This window comes from Entelurus aequoreus, linkage group LG20 (assembly GCF_033978785.1).
Source record: "Entelurus aequoreus isolate RoL-2023_Sb linkage group LG20, RoL_Eaeq_v1.1, whole genome shotgun sequence".
Lineage (NCBI taxonomy): Eukaryota > Metazoa > Chordata > Actinopteri > Syngnathiformes > Syngnathidae > Entelurus > Entelurus aequoreus.
The window spans coordinates 46,713,586-46,735,699 of NC_084750.1; the positions used below are offsets into that span (position 1 = coordinate 46,713,586).

General features: G+C 39.1%; 1 protein-coding gene across 1 annotated transcript in view; it reads left to right on the forward strand.

Annotated features, from left to right (window-relative positions):
- The window catches only part of snrka (SNF related kinase a), a 59,683-nt gene that overhangs the window by 4,278 nt on the left and 33,291 nt on the right, over positions 1 to 22,114 (forward strand). Inside the window, exons 2-4 of the mRNA XM_062028957.1 lie at positions 8,625 to 8,896; positions 12,386 to 12,604; positions 14,917 to 15,163. Of these exons, the coding sequence (XP_061884941.1) occupies positions 8,774 to 8,896; positions 12,386 to 12,604; positions 14,917 to 15,163 (589 nt within the window). The 5' untranslated portion in view covers positions 8,625 to 8,773. The remainder of the gene's footprint in view (positions 1 to 8,624; positions 8,897 to 12,385; positions 12,605 to 14,916; positions 15,164 to 22,114) is intronic.

The window sequence follows — 22,114 nt, forward strand, 5'->3', positions numbered from 1 at the left end:
TGGAACATATAGAATGCGTGGAACATATAGAATACATGGAACATATAGAATGCATGGAACATATAGAATACATGGAACATATAGAATACATGGAACATATAGAATGCATGGAACATAGAATGCATGGAACATATAGAATACATGGAACATATAGAATGCATGGAACATATAGAATACATGGAACATATAGAATGCATGGAACATATAGAATGCATGGAACATATAGAATGCATGGAACATATATAATACATGGAACATATAGAATACATGGAACATATAGAATGCATGGAACATATAGAATGCATGGAACATATAGAATGCATGGAACATATAGAATGCATGGAACATATAGAATGCATGGAACATATAGAATGCATGGAACATATAGAATACGTGGAACATATAGAATACGTGGAACATATAGAATGCGTGGAACATATAGAATGCGTGGAACATATAGAATGCGTGGAACATATAGAATACATGGAACATATAGAATACGTGGAACATATAGAATGCGTGGAACATATAGAATGCATGGAACATATAGAATACATGGAACATATAGAATGCATGGAACATATAGAATACATGGAACATATAGAATACATGGAACATATAGAATGCATGGAACATATAGAATGCATGGAACATATAGAATACATGGAACATATAGAATGCATGGAACATATAGAATACATGGAACATATAGAATGCATGGAACATATAGAATGCATGGAACATATAGAATACATGGAACATATAGAATGCATGGAACATATAGAATACATGGAACATATAGAATGCATGGAACATATAGAATACATGGAACATATAGAATGCATGGAACATATAGAATGCATGGAACATATAGAATACATGGAACATATAGAATGCATGGAACATATAGAATACATGGAACATATAGAATACATGGAACATATAGAATGCATGGAACATATAGAATGCATGGAACATATAGAATACATGGAACATATAGAATACATGGAACATATAGAATACATGGAACATATAGAATACATGGAACATATAGAATACATGGAACATAGTATGACCAGAGTGTAATGTGAAGTATCCAACAAGGTGTTTATTACATTGGAACAGAGGTGTAGCTAGCAACATGCTACAACAGCAGAGACTGCCAAGAAGGTCAGGGGCGTGGTTATGGGCGTGGTCACCTAATCTGCTATAATGATATAATTTTCCCTAGTGTTTCTTACCATTGACTCTCCTTAGTTGTATCCTGCTTGTAAATGTGCAGCACATGTGTTGTTTTCTAGAATGTTCTATATAAATGAAGTCGATTGGATAAAAAGGCTAAAAAAATGTATACATCTAAAAACAAATCTGTTATTATTAATTAGCATTAGGATGTATTTAAAAACTACTAGCAACACATCTAATCTTCTGGTGTTATTATAGAATGTACTGGTGTTTAGACACTCTACTTGTGTCACATCTAATCTTCTTCTGGTGTTATTATAGAATGTACTGGTGTTTAGACACTCTACTTGTGTCACATCTAATCTTCTTCTGGTGTTATTATAGAATGTACTGGTGTTTAGACACTACTTGTGTCACATCTAATCTTCTGGTGTTATTATAGAATGTACTGGTGTTTAGACACTCTACTTGTGTCACATCTAATCTTCTGGTGTTATTATAGAATGTACTGGTGTTTAGACACTCTACTTGTGTCACATCTAATCTTCTTCTGGTGTTATTATAGAATGTACTGGTGTTTAGACACTCTACTTGTGTCACATCTAATCTTCTTCTGGTGTTATTATAGAATGTACTGGTGTTTAGAGACTACTTGTGTCACATCTAATCTTCTTCTGGTGTTATTATAGAATGTACTGGTGTTTAGAGACTACTTGTGTCACATCTAATCTTCTTCTGGTGTTATTATAGAATGTACTGGTGTTTAGACACTCTACTTGTGTCACATCTAATCTTCTTCTGGTGTTATTATAGAATGTACTGGTGTTTAGACACTCTACTTGTGTCACATCTAATCTTCTTCTGGTGTTATTATAGAATGTACTGGTGTTTAGACACTACTTGTGTCACATCTAATCTTCTGGTGTTATTATAGAATGTACTGGTGTTTAGACACTCTACTTGTGTCACATCTAATCTTCTTCTGGTGTTATTATAGAATGTACTGGTGTTTAGACACTACTTGTGTCACATCTAATCTTCTTCTGGTGTTATTATAGAATGTACTGGTGTTTAGACACTACTTGTGTCACATCTAATCTTCTTCTGGTGTTATTATAGAATGTACTGGTGTTTAGACACTCTACTTGTGTCACATCTAATCTTCTTCTGGTGTTATTATAGAATGTACTGGTGTTTAGACACTCTACTTGTGTCACATCTAATCTTCTTCTGGTGTTATTATAGAATGTACTGGTGTTTAGACACTACTTGTGTCACATCTAATCTTCTTCTGGTGTTATTATAGAATGTACTGGTGTTTAGACACTCTACTTGTGTCACATCTAATCTTCTGGTGTTATTATAGAATGTACTGGTGTTTAGACACTCTACTTGTGTCACATCTAATCTTCTTCTGGTGTTATTATAGAATGTACTGGTGTTTAGACACTCTACTTGTGTCACATCTAATCTTCTGGTGTTATTATAGAATGTACTGGTGTTTAGACACTACTTGTGTCACATCTAATCTTCTTCTGGTGTTATTATAGAATGTACTGGTGTTTAGACACTACTTGTGTCACATCTAATCTTCCGGTGTTATTATAGAATGTACTGGTGTTTAGACACTCTACTTGTGTCACATCTAATCTTCTTCTGGTGTTATTATAGAATGTACTGGTGTTTAGACACTACTTGTGTCACATCTAATCTTCTGGTGTTATTATAGAATGTACTGGTGTTTAGACACTCTACTTGTGTCACATCTAATCTTCTTCTGGTGTTATTATAGAATGTACTGGTGTTTAGACACTCTACTTGTGTCACATCTAATCTTCTTCTGGTGTTATTATAGAATGTACTGGTGTTTAGAGACTACTTGTGTCACATCTAATCTTCTTCTGGTGTTATTATAGAATCTACTGGTGTTTAGAGACTCTACTTGTGTCACATCTAATCTTCTTCTGGTGTTATTATAGAATGTACTGGTGTTTAGACACTCTACTTGTGTCACATCTAATCTTCTGGTGTTATTATAGAATGTACTGGTGTTTAGACACTCTACTTGTGTCACATCTAATCTTCTTCTGGTGTTATTATAGAATGTACTGGTGTTTAGACACTACTTGTGTCACATCTAATCTTCTGGTGTTATTATAGAATGTACTGGTGTTTAGACACTCTACTTGTGTCACATCTAATCTTCTTCTGGTGTTATTATAGAATGTACTGGTGTTTAGACACTCTACTTGTGTCACATCTAATCTTCTTCTGGTGTTATTATAGAATGTACTGGTGTTTAGAGACTCTACTTGTGTCACATCTAATCTTCTTCTGGTGTTATTATAGAATGTACTGGTGTTTAGACACTACTTGTGTCACATCTAATCTTCTGGTGTTATTATAGAATGTACTGGTGTTTAGACACTCTACTTGTGTCACATCTAATCTTCTTCTGGTGTTATTATAGAATGTACTGGTGTTTAGACACTCTACTTGTGTCACATCTAATCTTCTTCTGGTGTTATTATAGAATGTACTGGTGTTTAGACACTCTACTTGTGTCACATCTAATCTTCTTCTGGTGTTATTATAGAATGTACTGGTGTTTAGACACTCTACTTGTGTCACATCTAATCTTCTTCTGGTGTTATTATAGCATGTACTGGTGTTTAGAGACTCTACTTGTGTCCCTAAGTGAAGAGGCCAGCATGATGTCACACTTGCTTGGCGCTGTTGCTCGAGTTGGACTTTCTCTTCTTAAAAGTCATTATTGTCCTCTTAATATTTGCACATTTCATAGATCACTGTGTGCGGCTTTATGTGGTTACGTCCACATCACAGACATGCTGACAACGCTCCAAACAACGGCCTGCGTCTTGTTTACATCTGGGTTTGGCAGCACTGTTTTCTGTGATGAAATTCATTTTTCGGTGGTCGCGTTTTCAGTACATGATTTGTCAATAGTGCGCAATTAATAAGGTATATACATCTACGTATTTTTTAATCAATTCAAAATGTAACGATCTGCTGGTGGTAATGTTTAATGTTGGTGTGGTTTGGATTTGATGTCAGTTTTTCCCATGTTTACAAACACATCGTCCGTGCCTGAAAGGTGATTGGTGGAGAATGAGGAAGTGTTGTTGTGTGTCCGGCAGGGAAGTGAAGACTCACAGAGGTGAAAGTGTTTTACACGGGAGATAAAACCTGTTGCAGTTGTGCCATTTGTTGTCTTAGGATTGGTAATAAAAGTTCCAAATAATATCGGACGTTGTGTCATTTCTTCTGGATGCTACAATATGATATATGACTTTAATTAATTTCAAGTAAAAAACGTATTTTCAAGGTGTGGGGGTCCGCCACATTCAATGACATTAACCTCTTAAGGCCCAAGCTGTTTGTTTACATGCTTTTTTTAAATTTCTCTTTGCTATTTGGGCTTATTGGACCCTAATTAGACTAAAAACTAAGAATCATCTTTTGATATGATGTACTTAGTCCATAAGTACACGTGTACTTCATGGTTAGTGACATGCTAATTCTTATTCTTACACTTCATTTTCCAAATTCCATTGTATGTTATACTCTTCTGACACCACCAGATGGCAGTAGAAGTGTCCACATAAGCGGCCATAAGACCCCAATTCAGTAGTGTACACAATAGTGGAAATAAGAGCTAAAAGGTGCTGTCCACGCATGTGGCCACTAAGCCTTTAGAGGCTTTTAAGGGGAAACCCTGAACAGTAAATGAGCAAATAGAGAATAATAATAGTTTAGAGAAATGAACACAAGCAGAAATGTTACTGCAAATATCAGCTGCCAAATTAGGAACCTTTGAAACGGTTTTATTGTCCATGACACACCAAAGAAGATATGGTGATATATATCATTCTTATACTTCATATCACAATATAGATTCTAGGCCATATTGCTTATCCCTACCTGCAATACAAGTGTAAAAATAAGTTAACTACTGCAAATATGACAACATGAAAAAACACTAAAACACTTAAGTAGAGTGGAAAAACCTGTTGACTTTATACTCTTATTTGTGTTTGATTGTATCCATGAAACTATATTTATAATCCACAAAGTAGAGGAAAATACTGTCTAAACATCACAAAATGCCACACATTCCGTATACCTTTGGCTTTTTTCAGAGATTGACATCAGTGTAGTAACACTTCTGCACTCTGACTGTATTATTAGGTTAGTCATACTGGAAATATGCAAACATTGGAAATAGGTGTGCTGTTAATCATTCACATTCCTTATGTAAGACAAGAACATATGCTTGGCTTTTTTATGCATTCTAAATCCTGAATAGATAATCAACAATGATGGAGGGTCTTTCTCATTATACTCTAAATAGATAGTCAACAATGATGGAGGGTCTTTCTCATTATACTCTAAATAGATAGTCAACAATGATGGAGGGTCTTTCTCATTATACTCTAAATAGATAGTCAACAATGATGGAGGGTCTTTCTCATTATACTCTAAATAGATAGTCAACAATGATGGAGGGTCTTTCTCATTATACTCTAAATAGATAGTCAACAATGATGGAGGGTCTTTCTCATTATACTCTCTAAAAACATCCAGAAAACGCCAACAATATTCCGTTTCCATGTCATGACCTGAAAATGATGCAAACATGAGTGACATTGTTATTATAAGCTCCTACGCAGACGGACCATTGATAGCAGTGGGCTAATGCTAGCTTACGCTGCAATTGTTGACACACTGCTTCTGTTTAATAATATTAATAATGGATTAGATTTTATATCGCGCTTTTCTATTATTAGATACTCAAAGCGCTCACAGATAAGTGGGAAGCCATCATTCATTCACACCTGGTGGTGGTGGTAAGCTACATTTGTAGCCACAGCTGCCCCGGGGTAGACTGATGGAAGTGTGGCTGCCAGTTTGCGCCTACAGCCCCTCCGACCACCACCTACCATTCATTCATCATTCATTCACCTAAGGCCCCTCCGACCACCACCTACCATTCATTCATCATTCATTCGCCTAAGGCCCCTCCGACCACCACCTACCATTCATTCATCATTCATTCACCTAAGGCCCCTCCGACCACCACCTACCATTCATTCATCATTCATTCGCCTAAGGCCCCTCCGACCACCACCTACCATTCATTCATCATTCATTCACCTAAGGCCCCTCCGACCACCACCTACCCTTCATTCATCATTCATTCACCTAAGGCCCCTCCGACCACCACCTACCATTCATTCACCTAAGGCCCCTCCGACCACCACCTACCCTTCATTCATCATTCATTCACCTAAGGCCCCTCCGACCACCACCTACCCTTCATTCATCATTCATTCACCTAAGGCCCCTCCGACCACCACCTACCATTCATTCACCTAAGGCCCCTCCGACCACCACCTACCCTTCATTCATCATTCATTCACCTAAGGCCCCTCCAACCACCACCTACCATTCATTCATAATTCATTCGCCTAAGGCCCCTCCGACCACCACCTACCATTCATTCACCAGTGTGAGCGGCACCGGGGGCAAGGGTGAGGTGTCCTGCCCAAGGACACAACGGCAGCGATTTGGATGTCAAGAGGCGGGGAGTGAACCTGCAACCCTCAGGTTTCTGGCACGGCTGCTCTACCCACTACGCCATACCGCCCCTGTTTGGTGTCCAAGTTGCTAAAAGTCAATTGTAGATTATAATTCATGCACCTCTCACCTGCTGGTAGACCAGGGGGGTCAAAGTCATTTTAGCTCAGGGGCCGCTTGGAAGAAAATCTATTCCCACGGGTAAAATCATGCTATATTGACTTAAAAATACAACTACGACAACTCCAGATTGTTTTCTTTGTTTTACTTTGGCCCTACATCGAAAGAGCACATTTTGAAAATGTAAATATGACAAAAGACTTCAAGTTAGTTGACAATTCTGCGGACGTTCTAGTTTTGCACCTTTTGCTCATCCTCTTTGTGTTCAGGCTCAAAAATAATTTTCCCCAAATTAATCGTTGTTGGCTCTCACAAAGTCTGCTCGATTAGCATTGTTGTTGATGGGGAAGGGATCTGTGGTTCCTAGCGTGATGTCACGCAGTAACGTGACTGGCTTCTCATTATCTCTCAAGATGGCTGAGGAATCTAATAGTTGGATCATATCTATTTATCCCCAAACTCTTGGTGACATAAATCAGACATATAAGATAATAACTTCAACTTGTTTTCCCACTCTACTTTAATCTTGAGTTTAAATGTTGAGGGAGTAGTTTTGAAGGTTCATACAAGTGAAAAAAGAAGTGAAGCCCTGTAAAACAACAGAAAAGGAGGTGTAAGTCAATGGAGTCTCAATTTCTTCTCTTGTTGAGCCTCTTATTGGAACAATGTTGCCAAAAGCCAAAGAAAAAGTAATACCTTGGATTTGTGTTAGTCTCATGTGACGGTCCCTTGCACATGACTAGTATAACGCTTCCGCTGTACCGTACGTCCATTATTGTGGTTTGCAGATTGCTTGAATGAAAATGTAGTTACTAAGCCACAGGAGCGTGCCTGTAGAATGTCTTTGGGCCAATTACAGGTGGGCGTCACTTCCTGTCATTCAGTAGCTGAATAGAAAGGTGTGTGGGGGCACACCCTGGTGTGGATCAGCTAGCAGGAATGTGGAGCTGGCATGCAGGTAGACGCGTGGACGCTATCCAGGCTGAAGTCTTTTGTCAGACACACCGCCTTAGGTTTTAGCTCCATCAGTGTTGGAGCTAGGAATTTTCAAAATGGGGTCCCAGGGACCCCATCAAGTCATAAAAAGTCCCTTTTTGGGGTGCCACTTTTTTGTAAGTGTTTTGAAAACAAATGATAAATGTATCCTGTTATATCTCACATTCCATATTGTGTTTTGTCATAAACGTTACTTCATTCATGAAACAAATAATACAAAAAGAAAACAAATGGTTATGCATAAGTAAATGTATTCACTTATAAACATTCATTCACTTTCTTCTTCCCTTCATGGATCTAAACTGTACCGCTGACGCTAGTTTTTTCTATATTTGTATTTAATAAGTTGTAGGTGTATTTATTTCAGTATAAAAGTGTTATGCTTGGGTCATGAAATGATGCTAATGGTGTACACACATGATTTATTTCTATCTCTAGAGTCTACATCAACTTCACATCCATCCCTCACTTCTAAGTTTGATTACATTATGTTGTTTTTGTTTTCTGCCCTTTTTGTCAAACAAAACTATGTTTTTTATGGCAAACACACAAAATATGCAACATTTTTCAAAGTGTCATATTTGATGTGAAGTAATGGGACATTTTAACACGCCTAAAATGGACGCCGCTCCCACAGAACACGTCTAGACGTCCAATACGGCGTTTCTGGAGTTGACATTTCCTGCAGGAAGTCTGGGTGATTAATGCAGGATTTGACCCCACAGAGCACGCCAACATGGGACTAGAGTGAAGCGTCCGCATCCTCGGCCTGTGGCGTCCTCTTCCTCAGCTGATTGATACGTGGCGCACAAAGATGGAGGTCTGACGGCGGGGAGGGACACCAAGGTGACACAAAACAACTCCCCCTGCGGCCATGGCGGGCCTCAAACGTCACCATGACGGGAAGATCGCCGGGCTGTACGACCTGGACAAGACGCTGGGGCGTGGCCACTTTGCCGTGGTCAAGCTGGCGCGGCATGTCTTCACTGGAGAAAGGGTATGTTTCATCTCCTTTACCGTGGCCACATGTGGAGAAAACACAAGGTTCTCCTCCATTTTGGTTTGTTAGCATGACTGATGCATTTTAAGCGGGGATTTACGGCCGATTTTCATGAAACAGTAAGTGATTGCCCATGTATGTCTTAAACACCCCTCACTAACGCCCTTTTTAGTTTTAGTCCCGCGGCTAGCAGCTAATTATGTGTCTGCATACACGGTTTTAGAGCTTCACCTCTAAGTTATTAATAATCACCTCCATTATTGCAAATAATCTGCATTTCTTAGTATTTTAAGTATCATGATCAAGTATATTATCACTGGATGACGAGGCTAAACATGTTGCACCCCAGGAGAAAGCCACAAGCAGGCATGCTAATAGTTAAACTAGCCGCTGAGCTATCTCAACACCAAGAAATAAGTAAAGAGTTAAAGAAAAGGATAATGTGTGTCCGCATGGTCACAGTTAGTACATGGCGGATCCATCTAGAAATGGGTGGGGTTGATACCAGAGGTAGTATATGATGGATACTACAGTGTTTGGGTCGATATTTTCTAAATCATTGTGTTAATGTTTATAAACTGAGGGAATAATTGCTTGGACACATGAGGACTTTGAAGGCAAAAACAAAGTGTATAGAATAGAATAGGAAGTACTTTATTGATCCCTGGGGGAAATTCAGCACCACAGTTTGCTCACAATAAACAATAATAGTAGTAACCAGTAGTTGTTTAGTTATTGACTCTGGTTTGATCACACGATTGTATGTAATAAAAAAAAATAGGGAAGTAGTTAAAATATTGTGTTGATGTAGCAATCACCATCAGTAAATAAGGAGATGTATGATCGGCAACATAAAACCCTGGTCTTGAAATAAAGCGGCCTGTTTGTAGGCCTGGGCGATGAAGCCTGGAAATTAAAATCTTGGTATCCAATTTATTTTACATTTGTTCCCCCCTCTACTTTTTAAAGAAACCAATGAATACAATTGACAAGGAAAATTCAAAACTCGTTTTTTTGTTTTTAAATCAAAAAACAGCAAGTTGGAAATGACACTGCATCTTACTCTTGGCAAAATTCTAGTTTGAATAATGTTGTTCTTTTTAGACTAGATACAAACTTTAGCTTTTTAGGGAATCATTTTCAAAGAATAAAAATAAGAGCTTCCCTTGCAAAGCAATACTTCTGCTTGAATAGAATAATTCTGTTAACAAAAATGCAGCATTGCACATTTTGCATGCAAATAAAAACTTCTGTCTTGAATGACTTACTTGTGAAAATAAACATGCAGTATTATATGTTGTATGTACATAGAGGACTATCAAGGCCTACTGAAAGCCACTACTAGCGACCACGCAGTCTGATAGTTTATATATCAATGATGAAATCTTAACATTGCAACACATGCCAATACGGCCGGGTTAACTTATAAAGTGACATTTTACATTTTCCGCTAAACTTCCGCTTGAAAAGGTCTATGTATGATGACGTATGCGCGTGACGTCAAAGGTTGAAGCGGAAGTATTCGGACACCATTGTATCCAATACAAAAAAGCTCTGTTTTCATCTCATAATTCCACAGTATTCTGGACATCTGTGTTGGTGAATCTTTTGCAATTTGTTTAATGAACAATGGAGACTGCAAAGAAGAAAGTTGTAGGTGGGATCGGTGTATTAGCGGCTGGCTGCAGCAACACAACCAGGAGGACTTTGACTTGGATAGCAGACACGCTAGCCGCCGACCTCACCTTGACTTCCTCTGTCTCCGGGCTGCATCGATGATCAGGTGAAATCTTTCTTCGCTCCGTCGTTCGATGGAATTGCAGGTGAGCACGGGTGTTGATGAGCAGATGAGGGCTGGCTGGCGTAGGTGGATAGCTAATGTTTTTGGCATAGTTCTGTGAGGTTCCGTTGCTAAGTTAGCTTCAATGGCGTCGTTAGCAACAGCATTGTTAAGCTTCGCCAGGCTGGAAAGCATTAACCGTGTATTTACAGGTCCATGGTTTAATAGTATTGTTGATCTTCTGTCTATCCTTCCAGTCAGGGATTTATTTCTTTTGTTTCTATCTGCATTTGAGCCCGATGCTATCACGTTAGCTCCGTAGCTAAAGTGCTTCACCGATGTATTGTCGTGGAGATAAAAGTCACTGTGAATGTCCATTTCCTGTTCTCGACTCTCATTTTCAAGAGGATATAGTATCCCAGGTGGTTTAAAATACAAATCCGTGATCCACAATAGAAAAAGGAGAAAGTGTGGAATCCAATGAGCCAGCTTGTACCTAAGTTACGGTCAGAGCGAAAAAAGATACGTCCTGCACTGCACTCTAGTCCTTCACTCTCACTTTTTTCATCCATGAATCTTTCATCCTGGCTCAACTTAATGGGGTAATCGTCGCTTTCTCGGTCTGAATCTCTCTCGCTGCTGGTGTAAACAATGTGCAGATGTGAGGAGCCTTTCAACCTGTGACGTCACGCTACTTTCAACCTGTGACGTCACGCTACTTTCAACCTGTGACGTCACGCTACTTTCAACCTGTGACGTCACGCTACTTTCAACCTGTGACGTCACGCTACTTTCAACCTGTGACGTCACGCTACTTTCAACCTGTGACGTCACGCTACTTTCAACCTGTGACGTCACGCTACTTTCAACCTGTGACGTCACGCTACTTTCAACCTGTGACGTCACGCTACTTTCAACCTGTGACGTCACGCTACTTTCAACCTGTGACGTCACGCTACTTTCAACCTGTGACGTCACGCTACTTTCAACCTGTGACGTCACGCTACTTTCAACCTGTGACGTCACGCTACTTTCAACCTGTGACGTCACGCTACTTTCAACCTGTGATGTCACGCTACTTTCAACCTGTGACGTCACGCTACTTTCAACCTGTGACGTCACGCTACTTTCAACCTGTGACGTCACGCTACTTTCAACCTGTGACGTCACGCTACTTTCAACCTGTGACGTCACGCTACTTTCAACCTGTGACGTCACGCTACTTTCAACCTGTGACGTCACGCTACTTCCGCTACAGGCAAGGCTTTTTTTATCAGCGACCAAAAGTTGCGAACTTTATCGTCGATGTTCTCTACTAAATCCTTTCAGCAAAAATATGGCAATATCGCGAAATGATCAAGTATGACACATAGAATGGATCTGCTATCCCCGTTTAAATAAAAAAAAATCATTTCAGTAGGCCTATAATAGTTTCATTGTTGGTGTGCTTTAGTGATGCATGGTGCTTCTTTCTCATCATCTCCATACAAACCTGCTGGAAATGATCCCACCACACGAAGGTGACTTGTACTTGACTTCTTGTTTGACACAAACCTTCCTAATGGTTGGAAATCCCACTGTTTATATCAAACATGCTTCACTGATGACAGTATTTGTGTTCAATGTGGCAACAAAGTCCTGGTTTTTGGGACACCTGGCGGGAGAAACGCCACCAGTTGCTTATTTCCTCCCATCCACTGCTCCAGGTGGCGGTGAAGGTGATCGACAAGACCAAGCTGGACCCGGTGGCGCGGGGTCACCTTTTCCAGGAGGTGCGTTGCATGAAGCTGGTGCAGCACCCCAATGTGGTGCGCCTCTATGAGGTCATCGACACGGCCACCAAGCTCTACCTCATCCTGGAACTGGGCGACGGCGGGGACATGTACGACTGCATCATGAAGCACGAAGGAGGCCTCACCGAAGAGGTGACCATCATACACCATGTTCCAACTTTCCCGGGTTTAGCTTGTGAGCAGAAATGGCCAAAGAAGAACTCGTTAGATTTGGTCGTCATGATGCGCGATTGCCCTAATAGTCATTGATTCTGATCATCAGCTGGAATTAAGGAACATTGTTATTATTGTAAGATTTTTCTCCATTTCTAATGAACCTCATAAACAGAAGTGAAGGTATCGACCATAGGTGTAATTGTTTTGTTATTTTAATAACGTAATGACCAGAATATAAGACACCCACTCTTTCTAATATTATTAAAATGCTGTGTTTTATGACCATTATCCCAAAATTATCCCCTCCCGTGGATTACTAACCTGCTCAACCTCGGCTGCACAAGTATGGCTAAAATAAGAATTCAGATTATTTTTTAATCAATATTGAAATGAAGATTATTCATGAAGTTAGTTAAAATTGAGTTGAGGGCAGGGGTTTGACGGTACACCATCATCCATCCATTTTCTACCGCTTGTCCCTCTCGGGGTCGCATCATGTCATTTTTCATTAAAAAGTCTAATAAAATGGCTAGACAAACGTTATTGTCGTAGAATTTCTGACCTTTTGACCTATATTTCTTGTCTTTTAAGAATGTCCGCTCATTTTCAATTCTCTTGTATTTTGTGCCATTGAATGGACCAGTTGTGGGACAAAAGTGAATATTAAGTCGGGCCAACCTGTCTACAGAATGTGTTGACTGTCTAAAGGATTGGAGTTGTTATGGAACAGATAGGAAAAACAACAAGACATTGACGCATTTAGATAACAAACAATGACGCACAAGAGACATATAAAAAATGGCAGAAGACCAGAACTCGACAGTGATTTTGGCTTGTGTGTGTCTTGTTTGCTCCGGAGTAACATGTGGTCTGTCTGCACGGCCAACTTCATTCAACCTGCACTTCTGATAATGGGTAAATACATTTGTTGTACTAAACTACTTTTGTTGCCTGTTTAAGCTTCGGACAATCCACTACATTATCCATGTATTTGAAGACAGATATTAGTGTTTTTGTTCATTATTAGTACCAGCTTTTTGTCGTTACATGATGCCTTTAGCTCTACTTTCCATTTTCTAGGCTTTTTTTCTTATGATGCCATAAAAACGTGTCATCAATTGGACACCCCCGGTTGACCAAATCATGTATTTGTAAAACATGTATAATAATAAATGACAAAATACAAAAATATGGTTATTTAGTGTAACGATGGTGAACAATTGTGCATTCCTTGGATTTATACGCAGGCGCATGAATTCCAGTAGGGAGCAGGTTTTGCCAGAAATGACAACATAACTGTAACTAACTATTTATATATCTATACACGGCAAAACATTCCCAGAAATCTATTTTAAAGTTAAGAAATGCACGTCTGCATTTGACCCATCCCCATGTTCACCCCCTGGGAGGCGAGGGGAGCAGTGAGCAGCAGCGGTGGCCGCGCCCAGGAATCATTTTTGGTGATTTAACCCCCAATTCCAAGCCTTGATGCTGAGTGCCAAGCAGGGAGGTAATGGCTCCCATTTTTATAGTCTTTGGTATGACTCGGCCGGGGTTTGAACTCACGACCTACCCATCTCAAGGCGGACACTCTAACCACTAGGCCACTGAGTAGCTTCCGTAAAGTAAAGTAGTGTATTAACTTTCTGACGTGGAAACAAAACCCCACACATAATGTAAAAAAACATGTTGTTTACTAATATCAATTTAAAAGGAAAATGAGTTGGGCCCGTAAAGATGAAGTCTAATAAATATGCCTTGTTCTTTTCTACCAACACCGTGTGGATCAGTGCAACAGTTTGGCCAAGACAAATAAATAGGAGTGACACCTCTCACATCTAATACACAAGTCACTTTACAGCCTGCACTTAATTCAATGAGATGAAAAAAGCGTTTTAGCTAGTGTGGATGAGTGTCCGAGGCCACGCCCTCTTTCCATACATTCCAGGGATGCTCGGCCATATGATCCTTGATGACTATTTGGGTTTTGCTATAAACGTCCTATGTTCCAGTCCACTACATCATTATTTGATGTCTGTTTAAATGTGTTCCTGCATAGCTTTCCCAATGCTTTCAGTGCACTTCCCAGCTGCACTATGGCTTTTGCGTTGTCATGAAATATACTTTTACCTGCACGCCGTCTGCATCTTGGGGTCACTTGGCTTACCTGAGCGTGACCGCAAACTGCTGCTGTTCCTCCTTCAACCTCCAACTAGTGGAGACTGAATCCTGAACTGCATTGTTCCCTGACATGATTCATTCAACAAGCTTCTGCGTCTCCTTCCAAGGTGTCCAAGTGTTACTTCGCCCAGATCGTGCACGCCATCTCCTACTGTCACCGGCTGCACGTGGTGCACAGGGACCTGAAGCCTGAGAACGTGGTGTTCTTCGAGAAGCAGGGTGTGGTCAAGCTCACCGACTTTGGCTTCAGCAACAGGTTTCAACCAGGGAAAAAGCTCAACACGTCTTGCGGCTCGCTGGCCTACTCTGCTCCCGAGATCCTACTGGGGGACGAATACGACGCGCCGGCTGTCGGTAAGATGAATAAACCTTGTGGCTGACTTCTTTTGATATTGTACTGCACTTGTACTACACTCACTCTGCTGATGTGACCCACTGATAGCTGCACACTCACACTGACACTTATCAGGAAGTGTGCTGCTCAAAGTTCACTTTGTGTGTCAGATGCTGGAGGACACTATTGCTGTGTGTGTGTGTGTGTGTATATATATACACACACACACATATCTACACATTAATATAAATCACATATAAAATATATAATATACCGTATTTTCCGCATTATAAGGCGCATAGAATAGACGCTACAGTAGAGGCTGGGGTTACGTTATGCGTCCATTAGATGTAGGGATGATGTTTGATAAGAAATGATCGAGTTCGAGCCTATTATCGAATCCTCTTATCGAACCGATTCCTTATCGATTCTCTTATGGAGTCCAGATAGGTTGTTGTATATGGAAAAAAACACACAATATTTGGTTTAACAAAAGCTCACTTTTATTATATAAGAAAACAATTTAATCTAATAAATAAATAAATATTGACTGTTACCCCCCTAAAAAAATAAAATAAAATAAATAAATATTGACTGTTGTTACCCAAAGTATATTAAGTGGGATTTTTCATAAAAACAAATATATAAGTTAACACAAAAACAAGCTGTCTCTGTGATCACTATAGGTGTATAAATAATAATATAGTGTTAAATAAAATCAGTCCCTTGGGCACACAACTGGAAATAATACAGCTCTCCAAAAAGTGCACTTCTGCTGCTATTGGAACATAACTGTTTGTTATGATGCTTTGACATTTTTGCACTTTATTTCTTTATTGAAAGAACATTCTATGAAGAGAAAAGTTATTTGCAAATGTGGTTACAATGCTAATAAATGAAAAGTTAAAGCTAACAAAAGAAATACACTTTATTGAGTTAACATTATTTCTTTATGGGGGAAAAATGTTGTGAGCGAGAGAATATAACAACTACACTACCCAGCATGCAACGGGAGTTACGAGCATGCGCGGTAGCCCCGAAAAGTGTTGTTGCATGTTGCCACGCTGTGAAAGTAAACGTCAAGAACTCAGCCAACACGCCTCGTCTGCATTATTTATAATTAGACAGACAACACATATACAGTGTGATTTTGTAACGTTTACAAGGAAACAAAAACTAAAGTTAAAAAAGGGAGATATGTTGTATATATATGTATGTGCTGCGGTGTCATATATGTTGTATATATATGTATGTGCTGCGGTGTCATATATGTTGTATATATATGTATGTGCTGCAGTGTCATATATGTTGTGTATATATGTATGTGCTGCGGTGTCATATATGTTGTATATATATGTATGTGCTGCAGTGTCATATATGTTGTATATATATGTATGTGCTGCGGTGTCATATATGTTGTATATATATGTATGTGCTGCGGTGTCATATATGTTGTATATATATGTATGTGCTGCAGTGTTGTATATGTTGTATATATATGTATGTGCTGCGGTGTCATATATGTTGTATATATATGTATGTGCTGCGGTGTCATATATGTTGTATATATATGTATGTGCTGCAGTGTTGTATATATATGTATGTGCTGCGGTGTCATATATGTTGTATATATATGTATGTGCTGCGGTGTCATATATGTTGTATATATATGTATGTGCTGCAGTGTTGTATATATATGTATGTGCTGCGGTGTCATATATGTTGTATATATATGTATGTGCTGCGGTGTCATATATGTTGTATATATATGTATGTGCTGCGGTGTCATATATGTTGTATATATATGTATGTGCTGCGGTGTCATATATGTTGTATATATATGTATGTGCTGCGGTGTCATATATGTTGTATATATATGTATGTGCTGCGGTGTCATATATGTTGTATATATATGTATGTGCTGCGGTGTCATATATGTTGTATATATATGTATGTGCTGCGGTGTCATATATGTTGTATATATATGTATGTGCTGCGGTGTCATATATGTTGTATATATATGTATGTGCTGCGGTGTCATATATGTTGTATATATATGTATGTGCTGCAGTGTCATATATGTTGTATATATATGTATGTGTTGCGGTGTCATATATGTTGTATATATATGTATGTGCTGCGGTGTCATATATGTTGTATATATATGTATGTGCTGCGGTGTCATATATGTTGTATATATATGTATGTGCTGCAGTGTTGTATATATATGTATGTGCTGCGGTGTCATATATGTTGTATATATATGTATGTGCTGCAGTGTTGTATATATATGTATGTGCTGCGGTGTCATATATGTTGTATATATATGTATGTGCTGCGGTGTCATATATGTTGTATATATATGTATGTGCTGCGGTGTCATATATGTTGTATATATATGTATGTGCTGCGGTGTCATATATGTTGTATATATATGTATGTGCTGCAGTGTTGTATATATATGTATGTGCTGCAGTGTCATATATGTTGTATATATATGTATGTGCTGTGGTGTCATATATGTTGTATATATATGTATGTGCTGCGGTGTCATATATGTTGTATATATATGTATGTGCTGCGGTGTCATATATGTTGTATATATATGTATGTGCTGCGGTGTCATATATGTTGTATATATATGTATGTGCTGCGGTGTCATATATGTTGTATATATATGTATGTGCTGCGCTGTCATATATGTTGTATATATATGTATGTGCTGCGGTGTCATATATGTTGTATATATATGTATGTGCTGCGGTGTCATATATGTTGTATATATATGTATGTGCTGCGCTGTCATATATGTTGTATATATATGTATGTGCTGCGCTGTCATATATGTTGTATATATATGTATGTGCTGCGGTGTCATATATGTTGTATATATATGTATGTGCTGCAGTGTTGTATATATATGTATGTGCTGCGGTGTCATATATGTTGTATATATATGTATGTGCTGCAGTGTTGTATATATATGTATGTGCTGCAGTGTTGTATATATATGTATGTGCTGCGGTTGTTTTAAGAATGTTGTGACAGCTGCCGTAAAGGAGGTGCGTTGCTAGCCTGGTTGCTATGTTTCTGGTTGGTGGTAAAAGTGTTGGTCATGTGTTTGTAGTCTGCTCAAATCTCTCAGTAAAGTTATTCGATGGATTATAGCTTTTGTTTTGAACTTTATTACACCTTGGAGCGCTTTTTCCCGTCCATTGTTTTCCTGCTTTCGCTATCTGTGCCTAATGACTGAGCTAAGTGACGTCATTTCTTGTGATGTCCCACGGAGCATTTCTGGTCGGGACGGGATTCGAATAAAGAATCAACTCTTTTCCTTTACTATAGTGGTCTCGATAACGGGTACCGGTTCTCAAAAAGGGATTTGAGTCCGAGGACTCGGTTCTTTTCTTATCAAACAACCGGGAAAACCGGTTTCGAGTATCATCCCTACATATAAAATATATAATATACTGTATTTTCCGCATTATAAGGCGCATAGAATAGACGCTACAGTAGAGGCTGGGGTTACGTTATGCATCCATTAGATGGGAATGTCAACAAAACAAATAGTGATTGTACTGACACTTCTACTTCTGTTCAACAACTCACTGTTGAAGTTTGTCCTCCAACTGTAGCCATCTGGCTTTGTTCCCTCTGTTTAGTCTTCTTTCCTTGGCGCAGGTCATCATGTTGCTTCCGCAACATTAATGTTCAATCCTCTCGCTGCTGCTCTATTCCCGTGTTCTACTGCGTGACTGATCGCCTTGACTTTAAACTCTGCGTCGTAAGCGTGTCTCTTAATAGGAGACATTGTTGGGTCTTTACATCAAGTTTAGGTCTCGCAACTACGGGACTTCATTTTCCCCCGTAGAAGAAGAAGAACTTCTTCTACGGTAAGCAACCGTAGAAGGGGGAGAATGAAGTCGGCGTTGTTACCGTAGTTGCAAGTTCTGTTGTGGCTCAATATTGGTCCATATATAAGGCGCACCGGATTATAAGGCTCACTGTCAGCTTTTGAGGAAATTGGAGGTTTTAGGTGCGCCTTATAGTGCGGAAAATACGGTGTGTATATATATACATATATATATGTGTGTGTGTATGTATATATATGTGTATATTATATGTATGTATGTGTGTATATATATGTTATTTATGTATGTATAAATGTATGTATGTACACAACAGGCCAAAAGTTTGGACACACCTTCTCATTAAATGAGTTTTCTTTATTTTCATGACTATTTACATTGTAGATTGTCACATCCAAACTATGAATGTGGAGTTATGTACTTAACAAAAAAAGGTGAAATAACTGAAAACATGTTTTACATTCAAGTTTCTTCAAAATAGCCACCCTTTGCTCTGATTACTGCTTTGCACACTCTTGGCATTCAAGCTTCAAGAGGTAGTCACCTGGGATGGTTTTCACTTCACAGGTGTGCTATAATTTGGAGTTAACTCTGAACCATGCGATTAATCGTTATTAAAAATGTTGAATATATATACATATCATCACTTTGGATGTGTACACCACTCATATGAGATGGGTTTATACATATGCATATGTTCTAGTTATTCATTAAGCAATGTGTTTATTATTGTGGTTGTAGTTTGCATGTGTGAAATAATCAAACCTTAAAAAAAAGCGATTTTCTGCCTCCCTTATTTTGTGCCAAGCAGACGAGCGCCTCCACAGGGTGGAATAATGTTATTGCACATGAAGTCACGTGACCGTTATTTGAAGTGCTCGCAATCATCTTTGAATCTTGGAGTAACGACCATTCAACCCTCAACTCCTGACACCCAGGGGTGTCCAAAGTGCGGCTCGGGGATATTTTCAGTCCCTGCTAACTATCTATTGGCCCCTAGAGTATTGTAAAAATAATGAATTCATTATTGTAGAGATATCTTATTAGAAATGGTGCTCATTTGCTTGGTTTTAGCCAAACAAAGCTTAGCATCTGTTGAACTCTTGGATTTCCTTTAGCATCTTAACTGCACAGATGTGTCAAAGTGCGGCCCTAGGTGGAAACACTTAGTGCAGCCTTGCTTTAAGGTAAGCCGTTGCCAAGGTAGCTGCAGAGCGCCACATGGCCACCAGCCTGTTTAGAGCAAAGATAACAAGACTGTTTGTTGGCCCTTTTTTGGGAGTTTGGTGCTCCTGAAGAGCCAAAAATACACAAGGATTGAAAATGGCAGCATTGTCGACAGTAAAGCAGAAATATGGCTGCACATCTTTGGGAATGTGAGGACATGAGGATTCTTGGTAGCGTCCGCCTCCATCTGCTGATTGGATGCAATACGTCAGCTTGCACTCCTGCAAATGTGCAGTTAAATATAGACTTCTTCTTCCACCTCAGCAAGCACAATCTGCACAAAGGCAGAAACAGAAGCAGCACATGCACTAGTAATGCAAGAAACACCTCCCACCATCTGCTTTTGTAAATAAAGTTATCCAGGAAGGAAGTTGAATTGACTGCTGACGCAAGAAGTGAGCCGGACGGTTGCTAGGAGACGTGGGCCGGAGGTAAAATGGCGACTGCAGCTGCCAACTGTCAGATGATTGAGAGCAAGCACCATGTTGTGTGGCGACAGAAGACTTCATCATGACTTGTTGTCAGTGACCAGAACGCTGTTGTCCTTCCTGTCTCCTGGTGGGATTTGGAATAACAAACGTTAGCCAATGCTGTTGATTGCTAGCCAATTTCTAAATTATATTTCCAAATATTTTTGGTTACATATGCAGTAAGACAGAGTTTTTCAACCACTGTGAAAGCCAAGCTGAGAGAAGTTGGGTTGTGATGGAAAATAGCCTGGATAGCAGCTGTGAGACCATCAAACATGACTTTTAACGCCATCACCTGGTACATGTTGCTGTGTTCACGCCATTTTCACACAAATACACACACGTTTTGCAGCACTTTACTTGATTCAAATCTCTCGTCCATCCGACATGCTCAAAGATTACATGAGTCAGTTCCACCATTTTTAATGATTTTTTTAAAAAATTGGGTACAGTTTGTCTTGGTACAGTTCTTGGTGTTTTTATTTTGTGCGACCTATTTGAATCCACTTTGTTGCTTGCTTTCACATTGTAAACATAGCCTTTGTCCAACAAGTATGGCTGACCAGCCCCACAATGCATTGCAATATCACATGGTCTTCCAGACCCGACTGTGGGAAGTAAGTTTCCGCAAAGCGGGAATTTTTATTTATAAATCAAATATTTTCATAGCTTGAGCATAAAAAACTTGTTTACACTTTTCAAACATTATTATAGATATGAAGTAACAAATAGAAATAGAAGATATACTGTAATATAAATGAGACATACTGTATATGAGAACAGTAATATAGACTCAGTTGTTAAACAAAAGCAATGTTTGATGATAATGATCTGCTGTGCAATACAATTCAGTAATACCTGAGTTTACAATTGTTATGCTTTAGGTGCTGAGCAAATATGTGAGTGAGGAGTCTCTCCGCTGCTAGTGAAGGCCACAAAGATCCTAAACATCTGACTCGCTATCATTAGAAAGAAGAAATGAAGTGTGAAGGACAGTGCTGAGAAGAAGAGGTGGATGATAATGATTGAATTAAGCAATAGGAGCACATCACTGCAGCATTCTGAAGCAACATGAGTCTAACGCCAGCCAAAAACATTCAAATAATATCTAAACGGCAGACATTTACCTATGAAAATATGGATAGGCTACTGATGGTGTGTTTGACAGACAAGGAGATACATTCAAATATTACATTACTTCATATAACTACTGTAGTTGTTTGTACTACATTATGTATTCTTTTTATACAATATTTACTATTTTCTATATATATCATTTCTATAGAACTACTTTCTACTATACACTAGGGCTGGGTGATGTAACAATACCGCTATACATCGCGATAGACACGTACGTACAAACCCCGTTTCCATAGGAGTTGGGAAATGGTGTTAGATGTAAATA